The sequence below is a fragment of the Trachurus japonicus genome, chromosome 17 (assembly GCF_045865225.1).
Source record: "Trachurus japonicus isolate A0001 chromosome 17, Traja_1.0".
Classification (NCBI taxonomy): domain Eukaryota; kingdom Metazoa; phylum Chordata; class Actinopteri; order Carangiformes; family Carangidae; genus Trachurus; species Trachurus japonicus.
The window spans coordinates 21,027,677-21,054,495 of NC_140923.1; the positions used below are offsets into that span (position 1 = coordinate 21,027,677).

A 26,819-nucleotide genomic window follows, 5' to 3' on the forward strand; every position below is an offset into this window, starting at 1 on the left:
GCCCCTCCTCTGAGTTCCTATTCCTCCTATTTACCTGTGATCATCCATATTCAGCAGGTTCATATCTGACAGTATTGATCTGGTCTTCTAATCACATATCTAATCTGTTCTCTGACTCTCCACTGACCTTTCAGGATGGCCAGAGCTTCTCCAACCCTCCTCAGGCTCACCGCTCCCTCCTCCACATCTCTCAAAGTGATTGACAGCTGGCCGGGACTGGAGGCAGAACCTCTCTGCAAACGGTCCACGTAGTCCTCCAGTTCACTGAGGGGGGAGGAACACAAGAGTGGCATCAACAGAAGTAGACTGAGGAAAGACATGTGATGAGTGGCTGGAGACAGGAGATGGCAGCAGAGGTCATGTCTATTAGCTGCTGTATGAGTCTTCTCGTTCTGTGATGATCTCACATGTTTAATAACACTGAGCTTTGAGATGATTCATTTTCTTTATCTTATCTAAACATCCATGTAGAGCTGCTGTGTTTCTGCAGCACAGACTGTCCTATTAAAAAACTGTTAGCACTACCTCCTGGACTCAGGCTTAACACAGTGCTCCTGAAGCTGTGTAGGTTCTCAAATCATTAGATTTTACTTTAATCCTAAACATGGAAAACAAGAGGAAGTTCAGTTGCACTTCATCCTTCAACGCCTGAAAGATAAATAGTTCCAGTGTTTTAATGGAGCTCAGCTAAAATCATTTGACATGTTCAGTTCTTAGACTAGAACATACTAACCCTACATAATAATGATCAGTGATGATGATCCAATAATATGTATATACAGTTTGGACACACATTCAATGTTTTTTCTTTATTTTTTATTACTTTCTACATTGTAGATTCAAACTGAAGACATCAAAACTATGAAGGAATGATATAGTAAACAAGAAAGTGTTAAACAAAGCAGAACATATTTCATATATTAGATTATTTGAAGGAGCAACCTTTTGCTTTAATGGCAGCTTTTTGCACAATTTAGATTCATCAGCTCCATGAGGTCGTCACCTGGAACAGTTTTCCAACCATCTTGGAGGAGTTCCCAGGGGAGCTGAGCACTTGTTGGCTGTTCTGGCTTCACTCTGTGGCCCAACTTTAGGTCAGATGACAGATAACACTCTTGTTTTGATTAACACTTTTCGTTTTATCCTCCATATCTATTTATCTAGCCACATTGTATTTTCTTTGTATATGTGCATGTATTTATATGTGCTATTGTATTTCATATCTGTTTTTTTGTAAGGTGACCTTGGGTCAACAAATAAAATGTATTCAAAGGGAGGGGTGCTCTTGCGCTTCAGCCAAACCAGTAAATCGGAGCTCTCAGACCAGGACAGATTACTGAGGCGTGGGAGTCAAGTGGGTCACTTCACAGGGACTGAACCCAAATGAAAAAAGACGGAAGCACTCGATAAAAATGCAGATATATTTAATAAAGGTGCACAACAACTAACGTTTCGACGCCAGTGTGCGTCTTCATCAGAGTAAGCAGAACTGAGGATGACAGTGCTGGTTAAATATTAGTAACCTGAGGTTCATACATCTCATTGGTGTCAGTCAGCCAATCCTGTTCTCGCACTCAAAAGACAAGGTGTGGGCCAATACAAGATAACAAGGGCAAATCAGGCCTGCCCACAAGGAATAATAAACACAAAAATTACGCAAAAATGTACTGACTCTGCACCAATGAGATGAATGAACCTCAGGTTACTAATATTTAACCAGCACTGTCATCCTCAGTTCTCCTTACTCTGATGAAGACGCACACTGGCGTCAAAATGTTAGTTGCTGTCCACCTTTATTAAATATATCTGCATGAATAAAATGTATTATTATTATTATCATTAATCTACTATATATATATATATATACATGACCTGAGTACTGAAGATGATTTTTTATTGGGGGGGGGGGGGGCAGTAGTTAACCGGGCAGTAGTGATAGACAAGAAATGGGATGGCAGAGAGAGGGGGAATGACATGCAGCAAAGGGCACGCCGGGGGATTCAAACTAGGGCTGGCTGCAGCGAGGACTAGAGTATAGTATAGTACATGGGGCACCTGCTCAACCCAGTGAGCTAAACAGCACCCCTGCACAAACTAAGCGTTATCAAATCTGAACCTGCACGGTCTCATCTACCAGTCAATTAGCCTTACACACTTCAATCATATAACTTCTAAGAGGGAGGATATTGATATGACAGTAAGTACCGTGTTGCTGTGCTTAGTATTGTTGTAATAATAATTGATTTTGGTCCAAAGCCAGTATGAGACATGCAATCCACCAGAGCTCAGTTTACTGCAGCAGCAGGCCGACACATGTCCTGCCCCGAGGACAGACAGCGTGGGAGAGCAGAGACAGCAGGACACTCTGCTGCAGGAACCAGGTCTCTGCTTTATGCTTCATTTCAGTTCAGTGTTGTTGTTCAGCTGAGTTTTTCAAGAAGGATTCTTCTAACTAGAACAGATTGGACAGATAGATGTAGATAAATGTAATGTAATTTAATGTAATTTTATCTATTCTTAATTATTTACTTGACTTATCAAAACTTTTGCTGTCTTTTTAGAATTTCAGAATTATTATCTTGTTTTAAACATGTCTCCCTTTTTTTATCCTTGCATACAACATGACAGGGAGAACGGCTTCTTGCTCCAATGTTGAAACAAACAATGTTTCTCATGAAAGTGACAAATAAAACTGAATTGAACTGAAGAATTGAATGTGTGAACAGCAGCCCACAGCAGCCAGCCCAGTGCCGAGCCAGGTATTACTGTAAGAGCAGGACCCAACCCATACTCAGCCCAGATCAGTACCTCTTCTCTCCAAGTCTGACTGCGTGCTGCTTTGCTGTTTTTGTATTGGATTGTTAATATGATTATAATCATATAATCATGATCATAATGGGTGAAGCCCTGAGGGGAATATTTGTATAATGCCGTTATTGTTGCAGCAGCTCAAACTGCCGTTAGATGGAATGAGCTCCAAGCGTGAGCCTTGCACAATAACTGAAAATAATTGCATACACATTATCAGCTAGATAGTAGTGGTGTATTTAAGATAATTTACAGAGGGCCACACCCCTTACAACACGAGTGCGACTTGAAATTTGAGTCCCAGTATATGAAGGATATTGAACATGTGAAAACTTGGCGAACAGAATCTCACTGTTTTAGATGAACATGCTCTGAGATCAGGATTAAAACTCTGAGGTGACGGATTGATCGGTGCAAGTGGGCTCAAAAAGGGATATAAAAAGGTGTGTGTGTGTGTTACATAGGTTGAATGTGGGTCAGTTGCGAACACTATGAATATTACACACATGTAATCGTGCAGCTCTCTGCAGAATATGTGAGACATCCACTGTAAATCATCCACTGAGCTTCAAGTCAACTTTAAATTCATGGTCCAACATGAAGGAGAAATTCCCTCTTTTCCTCTCAGTGTTCAAATTACTGCTTCACAGTATGGATACAGAGTGAACACACACACACAGAGACGCACACAAGTACAGTACATGCATTTGCATTTTTAACAGACTGAGAAATGACATGATCGGCTTTGATCATCGTGCTCGTCTCTTGACTTCTTCACAGAGCAAATTAATGTGATGTTGTGCTCAGTGAAGACTGTTTTCTCTGTTACAAACAGAGATTTGTAGACTGGACTAAACACAACAGTGCACGTCTAAACAGACCCACTGTCAGACCCTCCTGGACCACAGTTTGACCCACAAAACTACAATACTGGAGTGAAACCCTTTAGATAGTGTGTATCTCAGTATATAATAAGGAAATCTGGTTGCAAGTTCAGGCCCTCTGTTTCAAAAACTTAATATTTTGAATGTTTATCATATCAATGTGTATCAGATGTGTTTATTTGTGTTTCAGCATAGAATTAATTTTTTACCTCGTAGTTTCTCTCATATATTTATGTCCAACAACCAAGTCCATAGCTACCAGACACGAAACTCTTCCAAACACTGCCTTCTTTAGAACTGCTCTTGGGCAATTTTCAATACGTTATCAATTCATAAAAAGGGCTTATTCATATAAGCCCTCTTGGGTTTCATACCTCCCCTTTGCACATCCCAGTCATGATGATTGTTCATGCTGTTTTAAACGATATGTTCATGCAAATAAATAAAAAAAATTAAATAAAAAAATCTCAGAGTGGTATGGTCTTTGGCCCTCCTGGTTCACCTCTTGTCATATTTAAGGTGAGTGAAACAGCTAAAAGAAGGACAGTCCACCTAATGTGTTGCATTTTTCTGATGAGACAGTTGCATCTCAGTCTGAGACGGCCGCTCATGAGAAACGCTGCGACTCTGTTTGAACAGAGTCAGAGTGCAGTGTGTTCACATGAGAATGAGTTCTGATGTTTCTGGAGACCACATCACAGCACATCACATCACTTCCCATCCCCCGGCTCTATTTTTAACAATATGTTTCCTCACAGTCTCTTCTGCCCGAAGACGCTGCCGTGCTGTGTCACACGTGGCACCGATGATTTGACCTCAGCCGCGGTGACATCACTCGGAGCCTGATGTCAGAGCAAGTGTGCGAATGTTGAAAAGGCCAAATCACCACTTCATAAATCATTGTCACTAATGGGAAGTCCAATCTCTTAAGGAGAACACAGATGACGTCTTGCATGTCATGGGGCTTATGGTCTGTTGTGCACACTGTTACTCAGTGTTGCAGCAACAGTAATCCAGTGTTTGTCACAGAAGCTATCTACCACAATATCAACACATCCAGCTTCATGAGTAATTATATTAGAATGGGTCTGGTGTGGCTCCTCAAATCCCATGTGTTAGAGTGTGTTAGCTCTGTCAACACAGTTCTGGACATTAGTGTGATGGTGAAGAAGGTGTAGAGGTCAGAGGATCCTGGTTATGGAGGATTATGTGAGTGATGAAAAGGAATTTGAGCTGAATCAGTTTTAACACAAAGTAAGGCCAAGGCTAACACATTGTCTTCAATGATCTCACACTGTAGATCTTTGTTGAATAGGGATCAGTTTTTCCACAGCTGTTGATTCTTGATGATGATGAAACAGGAGACATATTATTATATTATATTAAATTATATTACATTACATTACTATTGCATTACATTATTATTTTATGTATGTATGTATTATTATTATTATTATTATTATTATTATTATTATTATATTATGCCCCTTTTCCACAGCTCTTTTCATGCTCTCAAAACAGCCCTAGAATGGCTGGTTTTAGTGCCTGTCCCTTTAAATGTAAATGAGCCAATGCAAATTCGAAAACTAATGACATCACTGGAAGACAACTGAGGGAACAGCTCGTAAAACCACGTGGATTTCAATCTAGAGAGCCTGAAAACTAAAGATTGTTTGTCAATTCTCACATTTTGGGGGCCGGAAGGAAAGACAAACACCTAAATATATGTTGAAGAGCCTTCAAAAAGTGATATTTCCATAATATGTCCCTGTTAACATTAGCCATCATAAGCTCCTAGACACAGTGGACCATGCTGTGGTGAAACCAACCTGAGCTGAGAGAGTATTCTGTCCTCGGTGGTGAGGTAGTGGATCCTTTCCTCCTCCATCTCAGTCCTCCGTCTGTACGCCGCCTCCTCACACTGGGCCAGCCGCTCACACATCAACCCCACCAGCTCCTGACCCGCCATCCTCAGCATCGAAGTCACGCTCTCCTGGTTCAACAGCTGGAGCACATGGAAGAAGTAAAGGAGTCACCAAGGGGCCTGAGGTTTTCTGGATGTGTGTTCTGCCAACAGCAGGCTGAAGTCTAACTGATTTACACAAACATCCTGAACACTGTCATAACCTCTGAGGAACAACTTGTAAAGGTTTTCATCCACTCAAAGGTTTATTTACTCAATAACAAGCAATACTTAAAGGTACATTTTGTAGAAATTACTCCCATCTAGCGTTGCGGTTATATATAGCAAGCAAGTCAATCGTAACGGCATAAACAAGCCTCTATGTAGACAAGTGGTCCGTCAGAACGAGGCAAAACAATACACGTGACAATATGTTGTCATGGCGATGTCGTATTGTTTACCTGACCCACATTTTACCGGCTTTCTCTCCACTTCTGTGACTAAAATTACATCTGGTTTGTTACCGACAGCCGTCTACCCGACTGCACGTGAATGCAGCATCAGTGTAACGCTCCATTCCTCCTCATATATATATATATATATTTATCTTTTTGTTGACTTGTTATCAACTTGATCCATAGATTTTGAGTACCAGTTAAATATAATTAGAGTTGTGTAGATTATGAGTGGCTTAGTTCTAGCTGATTAATATTATTAATACTGTTTATTGTTTATAATTATTATTTAATTTAGTAACTTTTTCTATATGATTCTTTTATTTGAAGGTAATCATCCTAAACCCTTCAATTCTGGAACAAAGAAAACTAAATAAATGCAGAAAAGGAACTGAGTTGCCCATTGTGTCCTCTGGTGTGTTCCAAGCCTTTTTCAAGTTTGGGCAGGTTTGAAGCAAAAGTATAGTAAAAGTATATAACTTGACAACGTGTGTTACTATACAGTGAAAAAAAAATACTGTGAATGCATTATATTTAAAAATAAGAATGATGATAACCAAATTGGATCACAATTAATAAAATCCCTGACAATGACATCATATCCTCTATGATCGGCATCACATTGTTATTATTGCATTTCATTGATGAAAATAAGTGAGGACACACCTGTAAATGTCTGAGTTGGCTGAGTTGCAGGCGCAGCTCACTCACACTTCTCTTTGCTAACACCAGGCTCTGCTGCAGCCCATCGTCAGGAGGAGGGGCCTGAAGAGCCAGAGGGGCGGGACTGATGCCGTCAGTCAAAGTGGTGGGGTCCTTCTGAGGCTCAGATGACACTGAAGATGACAGAAAGGTGATTTAAGATAAGCTTTGTGTTCAGTGTATTAGAGGTGTGTATGTTTTTGTGTAAATGTGTAAAATCTCACCAGGTCTGTTGTTGAGGAGTTTACGCCCAGAACTCTCACTGAGAAGACATCGTTATTGGTTATTGAGCCATGGTGAATGAAGGATACACAACTAATGTTATCAACAGAATAATTTCCTTCAATGTGATACATGATTGAACTTAACTTTTTGTGTGCACATACAACAGCAGATACATCTATTGAGCATATTGGTTGTAATCACTAGCATTGGTGGGGGGTTAAATGCAGATGTTCAGACCTGACAGCGTCCTTGACTCCTGGAATATCTACTCCCATAGACAGAGCATGGTGCACCAGCCCTGCTAGACTGGCTATCTGCTCCTCCATGGCTTTCATTCTTTCACTGAAACACACAAACACAAGCATTAAATGGTGTTGTCAAATATGGATTGAGTTGTAGTGTATACTGTATATTCATAGACATTTAGGACAAATAAAGGATTGTCTTGTCTTGTCTTGTCTTGTCTTGTCTTGTCTTGTCTTGTCTTGTCTTGTCTTGTCTTGTCTTGTCTTGTCTTATTTCCAATGTAAAAATGGAGCACCACAGGGCTCTGTTCTTGGTCTTCTGCTTTTCTCCTACCTCCTGGTATGCAGTCATTAACTTAATTTCCACTGTTAGGCTGATGGCACCCTGAAGAGCTGGTATCTTCTCTGAAATTATCATATCAATGGTCAATTTGTGAAAAGCCTGACATAGAAATGTTCTTCTTCTAACCTCAGATGAAACTAAGAATCTGTTCACAAGTTGGTTAACTCTAAGTAGACCTCCATCAGTCCACGACTGGCTTTGAAAACAGTCATTGACCTCTTGTGATCAGATCTTGTACGTGAATAAAAAGTACTAAGGTGTTTTTGTTTTTAGACAATCCAAACATGACATGATGCTATTAGCATGCAATCTGTTGACAGAATGCAACCTAAGCTAAGTACTAGGCTAGCTAATGCTAACTAAAATATAAAGTATACCCTGTGTGTTGGCAGAACACATTTGGTGAGTATGCTAAGACCTTGACAGTGAATGTTCCTGAAGTGAGTTGTGTGTGCTGTAAGAAAAAAATCTACGCATACCAATAACTCCTGAATGCATAGAATCTTGGTATGCATACATTTGGTTTGCCATTAGTGTGTGAAGACAATGCATCTATGCCAATGCCAAATTCATTCACCTCTGAATTTAGTACTACGGTACCACCGGTGATTGGAGATATAATTAATGCAGAAGTAAGCGATCCGGTCGTTTTGGCTAACTTCCTGTCAGCCGATGGAGTTAGCAGTCCCTGCCCTCGTCCCTACGTCACCACATTCACGCGCATCCCTTGGCTGCACACACAGAGAGGACTGCCCCTTTATGCCGTTCTCTCTCCTCATTGGATAAAGGTTGTAGGATACAAGGAAAGTTTTCTCCTCGGCTTACAGCAGAGCAGGATGACTGACAGACCCGTGTTTCAGACCAAACACTCTATATAAGTGATTGCTGTCGGAAGATATAACTATTTAAGACTTATGGTGCGTTCCAGGCAACCCGTAACTCACGTTTTTCCGACCTGTTCCTATGGTTACCCGTTAGAACGTACAGTCAAACTCGTAACTTCCCACCTGTGAACTCGTACTAGATCGATCTACTCCCAGTTCCCAGTTCGTAACTCGTAACTTGCCTGGAACGCTACAAACTCGTAACTCGACTTGAAGTCGTGACTTACGGGTTAAAAAGCCTGCCTGGAACGCACCATTATATTAACACAAACATTCTGCTTACTTCTGCTTTAACCTGTATTGGAACTAGGGTGATCAGGGTTCCTTAGTCCCAATACAAAAACCAGTTTGAGCATGTGACACATTTCCTGTGTGGCTGAGACTCAGGTCTGCAACCTACTGAAAGTCCACAATGCTTCAGTCTTGACTATGTCTACACAATCTGACCACATTAGTTTCCCTTCATGCCTCCCTGGTCATGCTAGATCAGGAGTTAAGGTGTTTCTGATGACCCAAAATCCTCTCTGTCCTTTTCGTATCAGGGTGTTCATCTGGAAGCACCTCCCTGCTGACTGTCTGGCTCTGCTGAGGCTTTAAATCTAGACTCATCTGACCTCAGGCCTGCTCCCTGCTCCCTGTTATCATTCTCCTGATGAGAATCACCGGCCAGAAAGATCATCATAATCTTCAGTCAAACAGGTGAAGAGATTCCTCTGTGACACATCCCACATTCTGTCCTCTGAGTTGCTGGCATCAGTCTGATATCAGCTGCACCGGTAGGAACACAACACTGTGGGTGGTGATGGAGGAACACAACACTGTGGGTGGTGATGGTGAAAATAATAATGACTACACTACACTACACACAAGACAGAGTTGTTTTTCGAGGTAAATTCATGCAAAACCACTAATGCGCGTTTTTTGGCAAGCAGTCTCTGTATTTGCCTCTAAAACAACACTGTCTCGTAACGTTCTGTTATTTTCTCATAGTGTGGTGAATGTGCAGGTCACAACTTGTCCACCAGAGCGTTTTGGAGTTGTTGGATTGTGTATTTGATGAGTTTGATGAGGGAAACCAAGAAATACCATTAGCCTCCATAGCGTAGCTCTGAGCAGCTGGCAGCTCTGCTCCGCCGTTCTAAAAACAGCTTGCATCGACAATTAAAGGTAACAAACCTATTCCTAAAACTATAGGGATTATGGCAATGGGCCAATTTGCCAAAATGTTGAACTATCCCTTTAAATACTTTGTTACAGTGGAGACATGATAGCGTGGCTCTCAGTCGCCTCACCTCTGGGTGTTGCTGGCAGTCACATGACCCTGAAACAATCGCTCTGGCTGTCCCAGAGGGCTGTCCACAAACACGGACGAGGTGGAAGACGAAGAGCCGCTCCCTCTGTTTCTGTTTATGATCTCCACTGTGGCTCCGTTACTTTCCCGCCGCAGGGACCGGCGAACCGGTGACATCCTCTCTGGAGATACCGGGCCCACTCCGTCAATCATCCTGACTTCATTTACTCTGTGAGGTGAAGAGGGCGGGGTTTTGGTCCCCAGGGGAGGCAGCTGGCTGTCTCCATACTTCCTACTCTTCTGCCTGGATGATGGGAACAAAAACATGGAACAATGGATTCATACCAGCAAAGACAATCAGTCGTCATGTTGTGATATCACTATGTGTTTCCGCTGTCATTGATTTTGCCTCTATACCACCGACAACTCCAGCATATTGTTTTGTGCATCTGTTCCATTCTTATCAACACAGTGTCTCAACTTGAACAAACTTAAAGGGGTATTTCAACATTTTGGCAAATTTGCCTATTGCCATAATCCCTATAGTTTTAGGAGTAGGTTTATTACCTTTAATTGTCGTTGCAAGCGGTTTTTAGATTGGCGGGGCAGAGACATGAGCTCTGCATGGCGCACGGTATTTTCGCCTTTCCCTCATCAAACTCATCAAATACACAATCCAACAACTCCAAAACGCTCTCATGGAGAAGTTGTGACCTGCACATTCACCACGCTATGAAATAATAATGGAATGTTACGAGACAGAGTTGTTTTCGAGGTAAATGCTTAACCGGAACTACATTCCAGATGTGGCTGCTAGGCGGAGTGACTTCAAAAGCACAAGTAGTATTAGTCTAGTTTTGCCTCATGTCTCGCAATGTTACATAATTTTACGTGATTATTTCATAGCGTGGTGAATGTGCAGGTCACAACTTGTCCACTATAGCCTTTTGGAGTCGTTGGATTATGTATTTAGTTTGATGAGGGAATCATGAAAATACCTGTGCGCCTCTCATCTAAAAACAGCTTGCACCGACAATTAAAGGTAATGAACCTACTCCTAAGACTATAGGGGTTATGGCAATAGGCGAATTTGCCAAAATGCTGAAATATCCCTTTAACATAAGCATTGACTGGGATTCATGGACTTTGTTTCCTCAGTGCCTTAAATTTGACATTGTCCATGTTCACATCAAATTTCAGACATTTGTCTTTGCAGCACTGCTCAGTCAGCAGTTACACATCAGCAGCACCATATAATCTCCAACAATGCAGCATGTCCAGTCAGATGTGTCATCTAGTTTGATCTCAGTTTCACTCAGTAGTGGATTAGCCTACTGCTAATGCACACAACATATTCTGTTGCATCACATCTGCTGCTCTAAATGGTAATAGGAAGACCCTGTTGGATCTGCAGGCTTAGTAAAGGCAAGACAGTTACTCTGCCCTATAAGGCAAAGTGTAGTATCTGTAAAAATGCCAAACTGAGAAAAACAGCTTTTTGTATTTTTCATTGTCAGGTTTAAGCATCAAATTATGAATAACTACCAAGTCTATAATTGATTAGATAAAGGTGGACTGAATTAAATGTATTTTGTAGTTTATCTTTCTGACTAATTTTGACTGTTTTATGGCAGATACGGCACTTTGCCTTGGTATTAGCTACAGATACGGCACTTTGCCTTGGTTTTGGTGCAGATACTGCACTTTGCCTTGGTATTAGCTACAGATATGGCACTTTGCCTTGGTTTTACTCCAATGGAATTATAGAGTAAATTATAGAATGTAGGGAGTACACAGTACTCTTTGCAGATACTGCACTTTGCCTTGGTTTCACAGTGCTTTTTTGGATGGACAGCAAAATAAAAAGCCCAATAACTCTGGAAATTTTAGCAGTACCAATATCAAATTCTACCAGATTGAAGAGAATATGCCACACTTTTGACAAAAAAAAAATTGAAAAAATGCAGATACTGCACTTTGCCTTTGTAGGGCAGTACTGTCATCTGCAGTTGCTGTAGTGACGGACTGAATCGAGGTCATGATCTCCGTCAGCCTCTCACTTTCTGTTCTTAGCTGTGACCTCAGAAATAATCATCTTCAAACAGCTCTAAGGTGTCATTTTGTCAGTTGTGTGTGTGTGTGTGTGTGTGTGTGTGTGTGTGTGTGTGTGTGTGTGTGTGTGTGTGTGTGTGTGTGTGTGTGTGCGTGCGTGCGTGCGTGCGTGCGTGCGTGCGTGTGTGTGTGTACCTGTGGAGGGAGTGGGTGGAGTGCTCTGTGCTCTCTCCGTAACCCATCGAGGGTTTGATGGAAGCCCGGTACTGGTGCAGCACCGCCGGGATCCCAGCCAGCCCAGCATCCACCACGTCTGCAGGGACGGCGGGTGCAGCACTGCTGTGGGAGGAGGCGAAGCTCAGACGACCTCCGCTTCCATCCTGAAGGGAACTGTAGGAGTCTGGGTAATGTGGTCCTCCTTCACCTCGCACCACCAGGGCCATGCTCTTACTGATGCCGATATCCTCATCTAACACACATAAATAATCAAAGGAAAACGATGATGTCTCTCTATAAGGAGTAGATAGTTCATGTGGATCAGACGGGAGATGGATGGGGTTTGTTTTCAGAGAGGAAATACTCCAGGCCTTAGAGAAACTCTAAGTTTTCAGATGCAGAGAGACAACTTCAACTCTCAGTCACTACTGCTAACTTTAACTGAGTCAGTAACTCTGAGAACTTAAAGGAGACATATTATTACCCTTTCCACAAATTGAAATAGTTCCCAGGTGTCTTAAAGACATGTCTGTGACATGCTGTGGTCAAAATCCCCCAAGGATCAAACATCACAGCTCTTTTCATCCTCTCAAAACAGGCCTGTTCAGAACGGCTGGTTTAAGTGTCTGTCCCTTTAAATGCAAATCATCCACTGCTTGCCCCGCCCCTTCTACCGGTACCAGGTAGGGGTGGGGTTATGCAAATTCCAAAGCTAGTTGCATCACTGGAAGACAACTGAGGGAACAGCTCGTAAAACCACATGGATTTCTAGGGAGCCTGAAAATTACAGATTTGTCTGTCAATTCTCGTATTTTGGAAGCCAGAAGGCAAAACAAACAGGCTTACCCAAATATATGTTAAAGAGCCTTCAAAATGTGATATTTCCATATTATGGCCCCTTTAAGTCTGAGTTAACTGCTGCCTCTTTTGCTGCCCCTGCTTTGTTTTATCATGTTTTATATCAGGACCGGTACAGCAGGAACACCATCAGCAGTTATGAGTTCTGCTAAGTACCCATTTTCCCTAGGATCTTGAAAGTCTCTTAGGCCAATCTATAAAAGGTCCACTGTTTTTTTAAAGCTTAAATTAACTACTTATGGCCCAGACTCTATTTGTTAAACTGTATCCCCCCTTCACCTAAATGATTGACGAGATATTGTCTCTGTACATCCTCAACTTCTTTTTCTTTATCTTTTTCCATTAAATGTTCATGTATTTATTTACACTTTTTTCCCTCTGTGTTTGTCTTTTTCATTCTTTCTTTTTCTTTTCATAAAATGTTTTGTTCCTTCATATCAGCCTGTATCATTTATGAGTCTGGCTGCCAATAAAATTTTAGATGAAGTTCTGCTAAACTCTGTAACACCACTGATTTGATGATAAATATTTGGGGAGTCATTCCTCTTTCCAGAGTTTCTCCTGTTTGTTTTTCTTTATCCCAGCTGAAAGTTCTCAGTAGAGTGTGGTTGTCTATTGTTTATTGTCTTATATTCTCTTATATTGTCCTGTGTTGCTCTGTATTTGTACAAATTGTGACATTCTTTGAGGCAACTGTGTAAGTTTAAGCTGATTTAATGAATAAAAAAAACAGTTATGTTGCATTTTGTCCTAATGTGATAATGATCAACTGATCAATCCCTGCGGGTATCTCACCAGGCTTCACGTCTCTCCTCTCCAGGATGACGCTGCTGCTGTTGTTGACGACGCTCGGCCGCCCCGCCCCCGTTAGGCGTTCCCGTGGTAATGTAGCGTTGCCTGGATCGGCCCCTCCCCGTGAGCCTCCGTACGCCATCCTGGAGGGAGACGAGGGCATGGAGCGCACCATGGGAGGAGACATGGAGCCCTGCAGGCTGTGCAGGGTGCTGCGGCTGGAAGATGACAGGGTGTGGACTGGACTGTGACTGCCATACAACACCTCCTTGGAGATCTGTGAAAACATGAAAAAATACTGTCAGTCAGCAGCCCAGGGACTGGTCAGACATGAACCTGCACTGTACATCTCTAATAACTAACAATACTGAACTGTATGTGTGAAGGAATTCAAGGAACTGCAGTCTTACAGCTGTAGTTTTGTTCCATCTGTGCTGATTAATATTAAAAAAAACCTCTAGTCTGAAGAAGATGAGTGAATATATGAGAATAAAACACATCCAGGGATACACTTTCCATCTTCATCATCTATCTACTGACCAAGAATTAATTCAAACCATGCCAGCGGTGTTGATATCTCATGCACATCAGGTGTGTGTAAGATGAGGGATATGCGCGAAAAACCCTGTGTAGGCATGCAGATTTGTGTGTGGTGTGTGTACTGTATGTGTGGGTGTTTGTGTGTGTAAGCAGTGCAGTATTGTGGGGACAACTTCAAGCATCAACATGTTCTCATGAAGCCGGTGAGTCAGCATGTGTGCTCTCCACAAACAGGTCGGTTTTAACCAAACTGAAAAAAACAGCTGACTCCACCGCTGCCTGCTTCTGTGTAAAAAACCACTGCTGCACTGATCCAGGAACAGCACCATTCTAGCCCTGATGCCTTTCTCCGCTTGGTTCCTTTAACTTAACAATGTTGTCTTGGTCATTACCTGCAGAGGCAAATGTAATTAAGGTTCAACCTCACAGTGTTTGTGCAGGTTCATTATTATTACCATTATTAGGGTTTTGATGCTGAAGGAGAGTCATTTGGAAAAAGTCCATTATTATCACCGTATTGTTATTATAAACAGTTGTCTTTGGCTCAAACAAGCCAAAGACATGACACTTGGCACCACGACTGGAAATGATAAGTGAATGCTTCACAACAAACATGATTCCGTTCGTCATGATGATGGTGGTGCTACAAAAGAGTAAAGAGGGCTCCTCCCCCACATGGAGAATCTTTTTGGACAACAAGTGCTATGATTTGCATAATCAGAAAAACAGTATCATTACCTTTCTGGGCACAGTCAAGATCAGTTAAGGTGAGGCGCTGCAGGCAAAACATTGTTTTTTGTGCACTGATTTTGAGATTTGGGGCTATTTTGCTTCCAGACATGTCTGCTTTCAGACTAGTGGAAAGAAATGGTAGAAAAGATTCACTGAAAGTTTGCATTCTACCACAGCATACTGTGCTGTGTCTGTTATCTGACCCATGTAATCTCAGGTGTTGCTGTAAAGCTCTCTCTCTCCTGCACAATGTAATTGTCTCCAAAAAATGAAATTTCCTTTGTATCAGCAACAAATCGTAAAAGTACGATTAACAATAACAATCTATGTAATACTCCTTTAACATCCCGTAATCATAACCATCAGTTAATTCATTGTAAGCTAATACAAAGATACTACTTCTCTCCAAGACGATGTTGCCAGATCGGCATTACGCAGAGCCTACTATGTCAGTTATGACCTCACAAAGTGTTGGGCACATACCTGCACATGATGTGGGAATACCCTGGGGTCTTCTCCTTTTGGCTCAGTATTTCGAACATTCTTTCTTGTTTAATACAGACAAACATACCTTGTCTACCACACATCTTGCTTTTAAATGGTGATACTTCTTTGAACTTAAAATTTTACATGAAGAGAGTACTGTTCGCGGGCCTAACCGCAGCAAAGAAAATGTTGATAAAGAGATGGAAACCACCACATGTTCTGAATGTGTCTCTGTGGAAAGTATCATTTTATGAAATTCTGTTATTAGGAATAAATCTCCAGTGCCCGAGTCCAAATGGCAAAGACAGAAACTATACAGAATTTGGAATCGGCAGCTGAGAAAGTTAAAGCTCTGTTTTGAGGCTACTTGAATGTATCTGTGAATGTGTGTATTCTATTTTATTTTATTTTATTTTATTTAATCTTTATTTATTATTTATTTTCTTATTTTCTTTTTCTTTCATGTAATGGTTTTCATAATTTAATGTTACCCTCATGACAGGGGGAGAAGTAAGGAGTATGGACGAATGAAAATGAAATGAAATAAAATAGTTATTTGTTAGTTGATCATCTATGAAGTTTTCCAAAACAAATAAGGCCGTTTTCTCAAAATAAGTCTTCTCCTCTGTGCAAGAACTCTCCACTTCAGACACCAAACACTCCAGTTTGATTCCTTTCTATATTCTGGAGGTTTTAGAGGGGTTTGTTGATACAGTATATCATTCACAGCCTGATTTATACAACATTATCTTCTTGACGAAAATTGATAGTTTTTGGGCTGGTGACAGTATTTTCTCATTTATAGAGTGATAAAAATAGGTATCCAAAAAACCTTTCACTCTAATATGTCAACAGCAACAGCAACAACAACAACAAAACAATAAATTTGAAAGGGGCTTTATCCAGTGCTCAGATTCCTGTTCTGGAAAAGTATGCAAATCAGCGCATAATTAATAGATAATGCCTCATTTGCATATTTAACTCATTGAGTGCCGCGCTCCTTTCCAAAGTTTTAGTCAAGTGTACCGGCAAATTAGACCATATTTGACTTTTTATTTTAGAGCCATAGTGTATTCTATATTATTGCCACCAACACATACTGTAGCTCATTTGAAAGGTTTAACTTTATCCTTCAAATGGCCACAAACCGTTTGTTTCTACGTGCCTCCGTTCCTGAGAAAAGTCAAGCTAAACATGGCTGGGTTTCACCAAAATCCCTCCTTTTTTTCTAGAAAAGGAGATAGAGCGTCTTTTATGAAAGGTGCGCTGTTTGTGTCTGTCGCTCTTCAGACACTCACATTTCTGGATCAAAGGGCTCGTATAAGATAAATATACACAACAATTGTTGTTCTATTCACAAAACCACCATCGGGGGCGGGGGGGGCGCCACTAAACAGCAATAACACAGACGCACCGTGCCGTGTCACAGCCTCTCGCCGCGGAACGTGAGGCTCTGCCGGCCACAGCGGCTCGCGAACACCGGTCCCGCCGGTGGTCGCGGTCCGTCTGTGGTACGGGTCGGTGGTGCCGGTCTGCTTTGGTCCAGAGACCATCAGATTTTACCGCGGGAGGACTTTGGGGAGGACACGGTGTTGCTCCAGATGAAGACCGGGCGGGACAGTGGGCTGAGAGCTTCCTGGTTCAGCTCCCAGCTGCTGCAGCCTCGCGGGTGAGAGCGGAGCAGCAGCGGAGCAGCTGCTGCATCCACATGCAGAACTCCGTTTGCAGAAGCTGAGTTATGATAAAAACTTCCAGATCATGAGCTGTCATGTGACTTTGATCGTCATCTATTTCAGTTCTCCTCGTCGTAGAGTCCCCAAATTTACATATAATGTGTATTAAAGTGTCTATTTTCATAATTTAAAAAAAAAGCAAAAAACGAAAAATTTCGTTTTTGGCACTCAACGCATGGGAACGAAAAACGAGAAATTACGTGGTTGGCACTCAATGAGTTAAACATGCAATTTGGCAAAATAATGTAAGCAATAAACATGACAAGTTTCACGGTGATATCTGTTAGTTTATTTTTTTCACCCTATTCACCTGTAGTGTTCCGCCTTAAAAATGATGGTTGGTTGCCTTCAATGAAAACATTTTGCAAAGGGCTGTAACTCAAACTGCTGAGAGCAATCCTGGTTAAATTGACTGAAGTCATCTGGCATTGTGTCTTGAACATAGACCAATATTAACAATTTAGTTATATGGAATAAAATAGAATAACAATGTGCGAAACACACAAGTGAACCTGGATTAACTGTTGCTGAAGCTTAGCATTAGCCTTGCTCTCTTTCTCAATAATTCCGTAAATGAATGTTTACCACTGCTAATTCTTTTTGAAAGGGAAAATATCAATAGACAGCACTGAAGTAGTGAGATGTATTTTACGACTTTGACATGCAGTACGTTTACATGACACTTGAAAAAAACGAATTATTGCCTTAATCCGACTATAACTGGACAACTGAAGTGCATGTAAACACCTTAGTCTGACTGAAATCGGAGTTGAGAACTCCGATTAAGACACCCAGATAATGCGATTGGAATTCGATTTTCTCCGTCATGTATACACCTTAGTCGGAGTATAACTGGACAATGCATGTGCGCATGCTCCACAACAGTAGAGACGGCACCAAGTGGAGCAGAGAAGCCGCCTGAATCCCGCAAAGTAAAGAAAAAAACCCAACGTCAGCGCAGATTCAATGCATTTCACACAGCGCAACCAGTGTTTTATTTAAAAAAAAAAGAGAGAGAGAGAGAGATGAAAAAAGGAAGCCTGTACCCTATTCTCAGCGCGAATCCGGCCCAGACAGGCGCTGGTCTGGTACTGCAGTTGAGAATTTAATATTAAGCTTACTAAGTTGTTTATATTCAGTTTTTTACGAGGTGACAGAAAAGTCAACAGGACAGGGGCGTATTAACCCACTGAAACAACGGGTGACGCCGCATGAGGGGGCGGACCCTGTCAGTTATTCAATTTTCTCAGTTGCATGTAAATTGAGAAAAGGACAGAAGTCCGACTTGAGCCAAAATCGAATTTTGAGCATAGCTCGATTAAGCTCTGCATGTAAACGTACTGACTGTTTAATTAAGACGTTGTGTTCTGCATAACGTTGCGGTGATGTAACGAGTCTGCTTGGTCTCATAATTTCAAACATAATCAGCATAATGACCGTGTTCTGCTTCATCAAGCTGCTACTTGTAGCTTTAATTCTGAGCCACTGAGCTGTTTCCTTCAGTTGAATCCAAAAAGGTTAGATGCTGTGAACCGCTGCTTGTGGCTACGTGATATAAAACCATGTGTTTCAGCACATGTTGCCTGGAGTAAAAGTAACAACCAAACATCAGAGGGACCAGCAGTCAAGTACTGCGCAGCACACAAAAATCTACATTCACCAGTGTAGTGTATTAAATATTAAGTGGTCAACAAAGCCATGCTTCAGCTCATAGACAAGTCCTTATCCCAGATCAGGAGCCCATTATTCCTCTTCAGGATCCACATGAGCAAAAAGGCATGATGCAACACAGCTGGTTACTAATGCACAAGCTTAGGTCTCTGAACACCATTCATACTTGTCTATGAAGTTGTGGGATTTGTCTTGCATATATCAGTTCTTCTATTCTGTATAAATACTGTGAAAATATCAAAGTCTGAGTCCACAGAGAAATATACACAGCCTGTATTCAGAAACTGAGCTTTAAAACCAGTCGTCAGGACTTACTGTGACTTTGTGATGTCACAACAAAGCAGTCACTTCATCAAACAAAAACAAAAAAACCTTTTAATAGTCAGTGTAAAGACTGACCACAACATGACTGAACTTAAAGGGATAGTTCAACATTTTGGCAAATTGGTCCATTGCCATAATCCATAGTTTTAGGAGTAGATTCGTTACCTTTAATTGTCGGTGCAAGCTATTTTTAGAACGGCGGAGCAGAGCTGCGAGATGCTCAGAGCTACGCTACAGAGGCTAATGGGATTTCTTGGTTTCCCTCATCAAACTCATCAAATACACAATCCAACAACTCCAAAACGCTCTGGTGGACAAGTTGTGACCTTCACATTCACCACGCTATGAGATAATAACTGAACGTTATGAGACAGAGTTGTTTTCAAGGTAAATTCATGCAAAACCGGTGATGCGTGTTTCCATCGGGGGCAGTCTCTGCATTTACCTTGAAAACAACTCTGTCTCGTAACATTCCGTTCTGGTCATAGTCACAACTTGTCCACCAGAGCGTTTTGGAGTTGTTGGATTGTGCATTTGATGAGTTTGATGAGGGAAACCAAGATCTCCCATTAGCCTCCGTAGCATAGCTCTGAGCAGCTGGCGGCTCTGCTCCGCCGTTCTAAAAATAGCTTGCACCGGCAATTAAAGGTAACAAACCTACTCCTAAAACTATAGGGATTATAGCAATGGGCCAATTTGCCAAAATGTTGAACTATCCCTTTAAAGTTAAAGTTAAGTTGACTTCCATGCTTTTAGCCTTTACATCTACATAAATCCTGCTGCTCTGACTGAGGGGCTGTAACAGGGTGTGTTTGAAGTCTGTTTGTGACTCACAGCGTTAACGCTCTGTGGTAAATCCTGTCAGTCAGGTCAGCAGATGTGCATCACTGCAGTTCGTTCAGTGCTATGTCTGCGTACATCTGGATAATGTACGTGGATATATCTGCTCTGTTAATATCGCTAATGTACACACTCTGTAGCCTTAAGTCTTCCTCTGGGTGTGTTTGTTTGTCTCACACATTCTCATCATCAATCATCTTTACAAGAATGCTTCTCTGTCTAAACATTTACATTTACATTTACATGACACTGTCGCTTCAAGACATTCATTTAATAATGTCTTGATCTATCACAGTATAAGGACATTTTTATTTTTTTTAATTCATGCAGTTACAGTTTGTTTGTTTTTTACAGTTTATGCACTGATATAATGACTTATTTGTCTGTGACAGGGTCTCTCTAAGGCGCTCCATTCATTATGTGAAGGGTTTTGGGATATCAAAAAAGTAATGTTGCAAAAGAAAGAAATCCACATTTCACATCATGTACTGTACAATGGTCAAACTGGCTGAGTAAGTGTTGCAACTTTCTCTAATAAAAAGTTGGTTGACTTAAACGATTCTCACCAACCAATGTATAGTTGACTGTTCGAGGGTGTGTGAGTCATTAGATGAATCCCTTGTAACAGTGATTATATAATTCGAGGTTCTGTGAAGCTCAGCGACCATCGACTCCTGGTTGTTCTTCATGTCAGATGCAGCTTTTAAACAAACCTTCCTTCCTCCTCATGGTCTCTGCTCTAATCTGCATTGTCAGCTGTGAGAGCTTAGTTTAGGTTAAGAATAGAAACATGCGAGAATGAAAGCACTAGGGCCCGACTAATGTGGATCTTTTGGACAAAATTCTGATAACCAATACATCGGCTGATTAAATTTTTACATTTTTCAAAAAAGAAGGAAAAAATCAAACAAATAGCTGCTTTTGATCCCTTAAATAACCTGTTACAAAAGTAGAATTTGAAGGGAGAATATTTTACAATTTCCAAATTTCAAAAATTTTTGTGTGAGGCAAGTAGCATAGAACAATTCTAACATAACTACATTCAAAAAAACACTCAACAGTAGGATGATCAACCAATATAAATTAGAACTATGAACTGGTGCCTTCTGTCTGTAATACTGTATGGTAGGGGAAATGAGATGTGCTTCAGCCTACACCGGTCTGAATGACTATTTATTTGTTTACTTTGATCTGTTTATTTCTGGGGTTTTTTTCATCTTTTCTTGGATCTTGTCTAGCTACTGTATTTATGTTGAGCTGTAATTGATATAGTGGTTAAAGCAGCCCCCCCATGTAAAGGCTACAGTCCTCACCGCAGGCGGCCCCGGTTCGAATCCCACATCGGGCAGCCCTTTCCTGCATGTCATTCCCCCTCTCTGCCTCCCGCTTTCCTGTTTATCTCTGTTGTGTGCTATCAAATAAAAAAGGCAAAAAAATATAGTTAAAAAAAAAGTGTCGGTCTTTGTCAAACCAAAGACCTAAATAAACTAAACTAAGCATATAGGTAGGTAGGTAGGTAGGTAGGTAGGTAGGTAGGTAGGTAGGTAGGTAGGTAGGTAGGTAGCTAGGTAGGTAGGTAGGTAGGTAAGCAATTTCATAGAAATCACTGGTAAAACATGATTTGAAATGGGCCTCTGATGTCCTCTAAACGTGCGTTCACATTTTCTTTTCTCTGTTATTCTGAGCCATTAATACAAATCAAACTTCAACCAGACACACCTTTTCCTGCTCAACGTTAAACGTTCAACCAGTGGGTGTGCTGCTGTACATAAGGCCATAATGTCCTCAGCCATTAAGTCATTATTATATGGCAGAGTGACATTAGTATCAATCAGTTGCACAACGGTTTTTGCAGAGGAGTAAAGGATGGAGCAATAACATTAAAGGGACCACGAGGAGTTTCGGAAGGCAAAGTGTTTTCACACTACTCCCATGAGCCTCCGCGCGCACGGTAACATTTTTGGACCAGTGCAAGATGTACCAAAGCAAAAGCATTTGCCAAGAATGTTTTCATTAATCAAGAATGAAAGTCGGAGGTTCAAAGACGATCAGATACCGTCCTAGTTCTGACCATAAACGATACCAACTAGCGATCTGGCGACATTAGTCCGGGAAACCGGAACTAGGAAATGCTGGGTGAGTCGACCACTAAAAAATAATATCAAAATAACTATAAAGACATAACGATATATTTATCGAAAATATTAGTTAATATGAGACTCTTTTATAACCAAAAGCAAACTCCTCGGGGCCTCTTTAACTTGAACTTTTAATTTACTTCAGCACAGTGCCCCCCTACTGGATAAATAATAGCACAAGGACATCATAGAAGTATAACATCTGTGTCTATCAGCCAACTTTTGCGCAATTAAAGCCCCAGTATGTAACTTATTTGGCTTTTTATTAGCAAAAATCAAATATTGCTTTCATAAATACTGAAGTTGATTCACAGCCGCATACAAATGAAAGCTTTCTCGTACCTTAGAATGAGTTGTTACAAGTCGTTACAAATACATAAGTGGGCGGCGCACTGAACCTCGGCTGCCATGTTGCATCGCCATTTTTTACGTTCAGTGGCAGCGTGACCGTAGGTAACCACGGAAACTCACCGAAGCTGTCAGCTCGGGGAGAAAGTTTTCCAGGTAGCGTCTGTTAAAACTGTCACCACTGGGGCGGTGCGTGGCGCAGTGGTTAAAGCGGCCGCCCCATGTAGAGGCTGCGGTCCTCGGCGCGGGCGTCCCCGGTTCGGGCCCCGCTTTTCTGCGTCATTCCCCCTCTCTCTGCCTCCCCCTTCCTGTCTATCTCTACTATGTGCTATCAAATAAAAGGCAAAAAAGCCAAAAAATATACTTAAAAAAAACAAAAAAAACTGTCACCACTGTGTAGTGTGAGGAAGGACGGAGGCACTGATGTTGCATTCAGGTGCAGTCAGGCAGACGGCCGTCGGCAAAACAACCAGATGTCATTTTACTCGACGAGAGAAAGACGGTAAAACGTGGGTCAGGTAAACAATACGACATCACCATGACAACATATTGTCACGCCTGTATTGTTTTGCCTCGTGCTGGCGGACCACTTGTTTACATTATTATTATTATCCTGTTACATGCAGCGTCTGTTGTCTCTCTGACGTCTGCCCAATTTCACGTGAATGCAACATCAAGAATACGTTCCAATATGTAACCGCACTGCTAGATGGTGGGAATTCCTACATATTATACCTTTAACGATTGTTTTCAAAAGGCTATAATCGACTAATTAAATAAAAATAAAATCAGAAGGTACGTAAGTCAAAGAAGTGCCATAAGCAATTGTTTGAATATACTTGAGTGTGATTTATTACTTTTTATCTACATACATATAATAATGATTCAATCTCAGTTTACTGCTCAGTATAAACTCAACCAGAGTTTTTTCCATTGTGTGGAGAATAATAAAGAAGTCAGTGATCAGCAGTGCATAGCTGTGTGTGACCCTGTCACACTTCATGATGATGATATGAGCTGATGCAGAAGCACAGAGCGCTGCACTGTCATCACACACAGCACACAGCAGACGGAGGCTCAGCAGCAGCTTCATCTTAAATGTTCCTCTGCAGCACAGCCTGTCCTCCTCTCAACACTGACACACAACTCTGGAACTTTCTGACTGGGAAACAATCATCACAATTTTCAGCCAAACAGTCACAGATGTCTTTTTTATTTCTTCACACAGCACAGTTCCCTTCATCTTTTTGTTTTTCCAACTGCATACTGTGTTCTCTGCTGCACACGGACATCGGTCCTGATTCCTCAGCTGAACCACTGACCACAAAACAACTGATGAGTCAAAACTTCTATCCACAACTTTCTTTTTCTTTTTTACAGAAACACATATTTTTCAAATAGTTGAGCTCAATTTTTTAGACTCAGTTCAACCTCCCATAAAACAAAGACATGACAGACAATGAAATGGTTTAAATCATTAGTCTCCAGACTGACCTGTTACCAAATGAGTTGAGCAGCTCCTGCTGAAACCACAGTAGGACTTTATCAAATGTTCTGATGCGGTTTGAGCTGGGACTTACCTCAGCACGAGCACAGTTAACAATCCTGCGGCTGAGTAGGTGAGAGGTGCAGAGGAACCTCTGTGGCTGAGTGGGTGACACCACCTGAATCTCTTTATTTCAAAAGGGCGTAGAGATCTGTAAACCAGCACGGAGCACAACGTGCCACAACACATAATGCAGGATTCTGACTGTCCCACATGAAATAAAGCCTGCAGACCAGTTCCACAAGGAGAGCAGGCTGTCAATCAAATCACCGTGCCAGCACAAAATCGACTTGGCACGGACTCACAACAACAAAATCTCCAACTGTGACTCAGCTCCGACCGGCTTTCACTTCAGTTTCCAGACTCAGCAAATAAACACACACATACACATACGCATGCATGCACACACAGTCAACAGTTACCATCAAAGCTCTCACTCCCCAGCCCTGTGAATTTTAAAAATCTCAGACTGAACAACACGCTCAGTGAGAACGGAAACATGAGTCTGCTGTGGACACACACCCACCAACACTGGCCGGATGAAGACTGGAAACATACACACCAGTCTGATGGATCTGGGCTGGTGCTAAAGCACTAAAGGGTCATTAAAAAGCATTAAAAGTCATTAAATACATTTGCTAAACTTAATGCCTTGAATGACATTAAAAAGCATTCAATTTGATTCCCAGAGGCATTAAAAAACTGGACATGGGTTGGCAAATTTGATCAGCCCACAAGCCACTGGCGGGTAAAAAAAAGTTGTTATTAAGAAAGGCAGATAAGCTATTTTATTTTTGACCAAATATTCTTGTTGTTGACTTATGAATAGTGGAATAAATATTGTAATGTTGAGCGTATATGGTATTATCATCAGTACTGCAATAAATATAATGGTCTTGTTATTGAGGTATTGTAATATTGTGAGATTTTGATATTGTTACATCCCAAAGAGCAGAAAATAGGGGGATGATACAATTAATCTACAGTAAAGTTAAACGTGGGTGAAGAAATAGAGCATTTTCTAAATGAATATTTTTAGGTAATGGTACTGTTGACTTTAAAAAAAAATTGGTATCGGCAAAAGTTGGATTCATTAGGTCAGGCTTTTTAAAAATCGGTGATCGGTGATCAGCCAGAAAATTGCAATCGGTGCACCCCCTATTGGTGTGATACACATGCAGAACCAAGTAATTGGAAATGTGTATGTGTAGTATACACATGCACACGTATAGTATTTGCAGGCAGGCAGTAGCACAAATCTCACAAATGATGCATTGTGAACCAGACCTGACTATGAGATACCACCATGAGCCATATTTTCAAAAACAAAGCATGTCACATGTCAATCACTCTTTCTGATTCATTTCAGCAGCATCAAACCACTGTTGTAATTAAGTGAGCATTTAAAATCACTAGCACTTTTATTCTGAAATTTTTTTAGGCAGGAAGTGGTGACGTAGTTGCTGTCAACTTGAAGCTTGAAGCAACTTAAGTGTTAAGCTTGAGTGTGACTGTTATATATAAATACTGTGCTAGGTGAAGCAGCACTACACTGATTTCACACAGTCTGAGAGATTCATCCTGATGATGTCATCATTATGTCACCATGGGTTAGGTCACACTTTGTTGAAAATCCGCTTCTGGAAAGTTTTGAGACTGTTTATCCTATCCATGTCTGTTTATAAGAGCTCATATAATAATATGTTTCATCTTCCTCTATTTAACAATGTAACATTTGCTGTGTCTACCACATTATTTTGTCCATATATAATGAATCTGCTGAGTCTGTGACTGTGATGTTGTCTGTAACACCCCAGCAAACACAGTGGATGTTAACTGGGTTCTCAAACTGGAAATGATGCATCTCTGCACTGTGTTGCCACGTCTCCAACATGATTCCGCTCAGCTCGGGGGGATGTTATAATTATGGGTCAAAACAAGATGACATATTTGTTGCTGATTGAGCCAGAGGGGACTGCATCATTTATGGGGTACAGCATGTTTACTGCGGCCTTGTTGAACCCGTGTCTCCTCCTATCACTCCTACGCAGTCACACGAAGCCGCCCACTGTCTTTACACAGGGCCATGTGCAGAGGGGAACCCATCTGTGATACAACACACTGTGTGTTAACACCATCTGCTAACTGTTAAAGGGATAGTTCAACATTTTGGCAAATTCACATATTGCCATAATACCTATAGTCATAGGGGTAGGTTCATTATCTTTAATTTGAGAGACCCTGCTCAGTAATCACAATGGAGGTGAATGGTACAGGTCTCATGTCCCTCATCAAACTCATCAAATACACACTCCAACAATGCCAAAACGCTATGGTGGAGAAGTTGTGACCTGCACATTCACCACACTAATCATGTATAATCATGTAACATTACGACACATGAAGCAAATACTCGACACTACTTGTGCTTTTGAAATCACTCCACCCAGCAGCCATGTCTGGAATGTAGTTCTGGTTGCATTTGCCTCAAAAACAAGAACAGTTGGATTGTGTATTTGATGAGTTCGATGAGGGACAGGGGACCTGTACCATTCGCCTCCATTGTGTTCGCTGAGTAGCTTGCGTCTCTGCCCCGCAGATCTCAAAAAAACATGCGCCAATAATAAAAGGTAATGAACCTAGTCCTATGACTAAAGGGATTATGGCAATAGGTGAATTTGCCAAAATGTTGAACTATCCCTTTAACCTTGTATGGTCTGTCTGGTCCACTCTGTGGCTTATATCTAAATTAGTGATGCGCGGGGCAACCAATAACCGTCGGGTCCCCTGGGTTACTGGTGGG

At 41.4% G+C, this 26,819-nt stretch overlaps 1 protein-coding gene across 1 annotated transcript in view; it reads right to left on the reverse strand.

The window, feature by feature from the left end:
• LOC146970586 (uncharacterized) overlaps window positions 1-26,819 on the reverse strand; it is an 85,843-nt gene that overhangs the window by 12,440 nt on the left and 46,584 nt on the right. The window contains exons 6-13 of the mRNA XM_085805929.1: window positions 13,662-13,935; window positions 11,988-12,261; window positions 9,742-10,044; window positions 7,215-7,319; window positions 6,977-7,014; window positions 6,717-6,886; window positions 5,522-5,697; window positions 128-264 (exon numbers count right to left, since the gene is read on the reverse strand). Of these exons, the coding sequence (XP_085662055.1) occupies window positions 128-264; window positions 5,522-5,697; window positions 6,717-6,886; window positions 6,977-7,014; window positions 7,215-7,319; window positions 9,742-10,044; window positions 11,988-12,261; window positions 13,662-13,935 (1,477 nt within the window). The remainder of the gene's footprint in view (window positions 1-127; window positions 265-5,521; window positions 5,698-6,716; window positions 6,887-6,976; window positions 7,015-7,214; window positions 7,320-9,741; window positions 10,045-11,987; window positions 12,262-13,661; window positions 13,936-26,819) is intronic.